Here is a 1,592-nt window from a genome sequence, read left to right on the forward strand (position 1 = left end):
TTGGAGGGATGGGAGTGCAGCAGGGAGCAAGGTGCCCGGGGAGCAGAGGACAGATTCAGAGACGAGGTGTCTGCTCTCGGGGGGAAATCCGGGACACTGTTGTATGGTTCTTGATTTGGGGTGGGGCAGCTGGTCAGCAGGCACATGACCTTACTGTCCAAAAGCCTATTCCCAGGCCACCTTCAGGCTGGCCAGAGTGGGGTGAGCAAGATGCTGGGAAACAGGCCTCTGTCCCTCAGCCACCCACAGTGGCCCATGTCATGATCTCCAGCGTCCTCTGGGTGCCCTGTCCTGACTGGAGAGCCATCCACACCTCACGTGGTTCTGGTCTAAGCTGCTTTTCAGTTGTGGCTCATTAAATGGCATTTAAGCTGCCAGTCCCTTTGCTTACCTTTCTGGGGTCTTCTCTGAATATCGCCTACATTGGGAACACCCAGCTTTGGGCCTTAACACGCTGGCAAGTGGCAGAGGAACAGCTTTGCGGCAGAATGGGGCTGGCTTAGACTGACTAAGCTCTCATTTCCACTCAGAGTTGGAAAGGCTGTCCCCTCACCCCAATGAAAATGCAAACGGTGTTAGAAATTCAGTTTTTCAGGCCCCTGAGCCCACCCTTGTAGAGCACCTTGTACTGGCAATTCTGACAGATAGCTGTCCAGCCTTGGCTGGGACGCTTCCAGGGACACGGTATACTCCCTTGACCGGAATCGAACCTGGGACCCTTCAGTCTGCGGGCTGATGCTCTATCCACTGAGCCAAACCGGCTAGGGCTCTGCTTATGGTTCTGAACGTTCTATTAAGGGGTAGACAAAAGCAAGGCATAAAAAGACAGTCCCTTCCTCGTCCCACCGGCCCACTCAGCAGCACACTGGTCAGGAGGACCAACTCACCCTTGTGATGAGCAGCCATGGCCGGGATTCGGATGTCATCATAGGACTTCCCATCGGTGATGAGGATCATTAGCTTCCTCTTGTTGGGCTTGGACTCCTTGAAGAGCTGCTCGAGGGCATAGTTGATGGCGGCGCCCGTGCTGGTCCCACCGCTCCAGTAGCCCACCCTCTTGATGGCATTGAGGATGTCAGGCTTGGTGCTGTACGCGTCAAACCCAAACTCCAGCCGCTGCTCATAGGTGTACTGCACAGCCCCGATGCGTGTGTCCGTGTCTGAGATCTCAAACTCTCTGCTGAGGTTGGCCACGAACTGGAGGACGGTGCGGAAGTTGCCCGTCCCCACGCTGCTGGAGCCGTCGATGACAAAGCCCACGTCGGCCGAGTTGAGGCAGGTCTTGCTGCAGGCCAGCCGGTCGGTGTCGCAGACGCGCTTCACCAGGGGCTGCACGCTCTTGTGAAGACTGAACCAGCTCGGAACGCTGATCGAGTAGAAGCCATTGGTCCTGCACACGGCCTGCAAGACAGGGGGAACACCTGCCAGGTCAGGGGTTAAAGTCTCCAGTCTGTCTCGATTACCCTGGACCCACCAGGCCAGGGAAGAAGCAAACAGACCCTTGTTTGCTACTCTAGTTAGTCCTAAAGTTCTCTCTCTCTCTCTCTCTCTCTCTCTCTCTCTCTCTCTCTCTCTGTTCACCCGGTTTGGCA

At 56.2% G+C, this 1,592-nt stretch overlaps 1 protein-coding gene across 1 annotated transcript in view; it reads right to left on the reverse strand.

Moving 5' to 3' along the window:
- Window positions 1-1,592, reverse strand: part of VIT (vitrin) — an 89,160-nt gene that overhangs the window by 2,117 nt on the left and 85,451 nt on the right. The window contains exon 14 of the mRNA XM_006776927.2: window positions 888-1,401. Coding sequence (XP_006776990.1) covers window positions 888-1,401 — 514 coding nt within the window. The remainder of the gene's footprint in view (window positions 1-887; window positions 1,402-1,592) is intronic.

Source organism: Myotis davidii, unplaced genomic scaffold (assembly GCF_000327345.1).
Source record: "Myotis davidii unplaced genomic scaffold, ASM32734v1 scaffold1149, whole genome shotgun sequence".
Classification (NCBI taxonomy): domain Eukaryota; kingdom Metazoa; phylum Chordata; class Mammalia; order Chiroptera; family Vespertilionidae; genus Myotis; species Myotis davidii.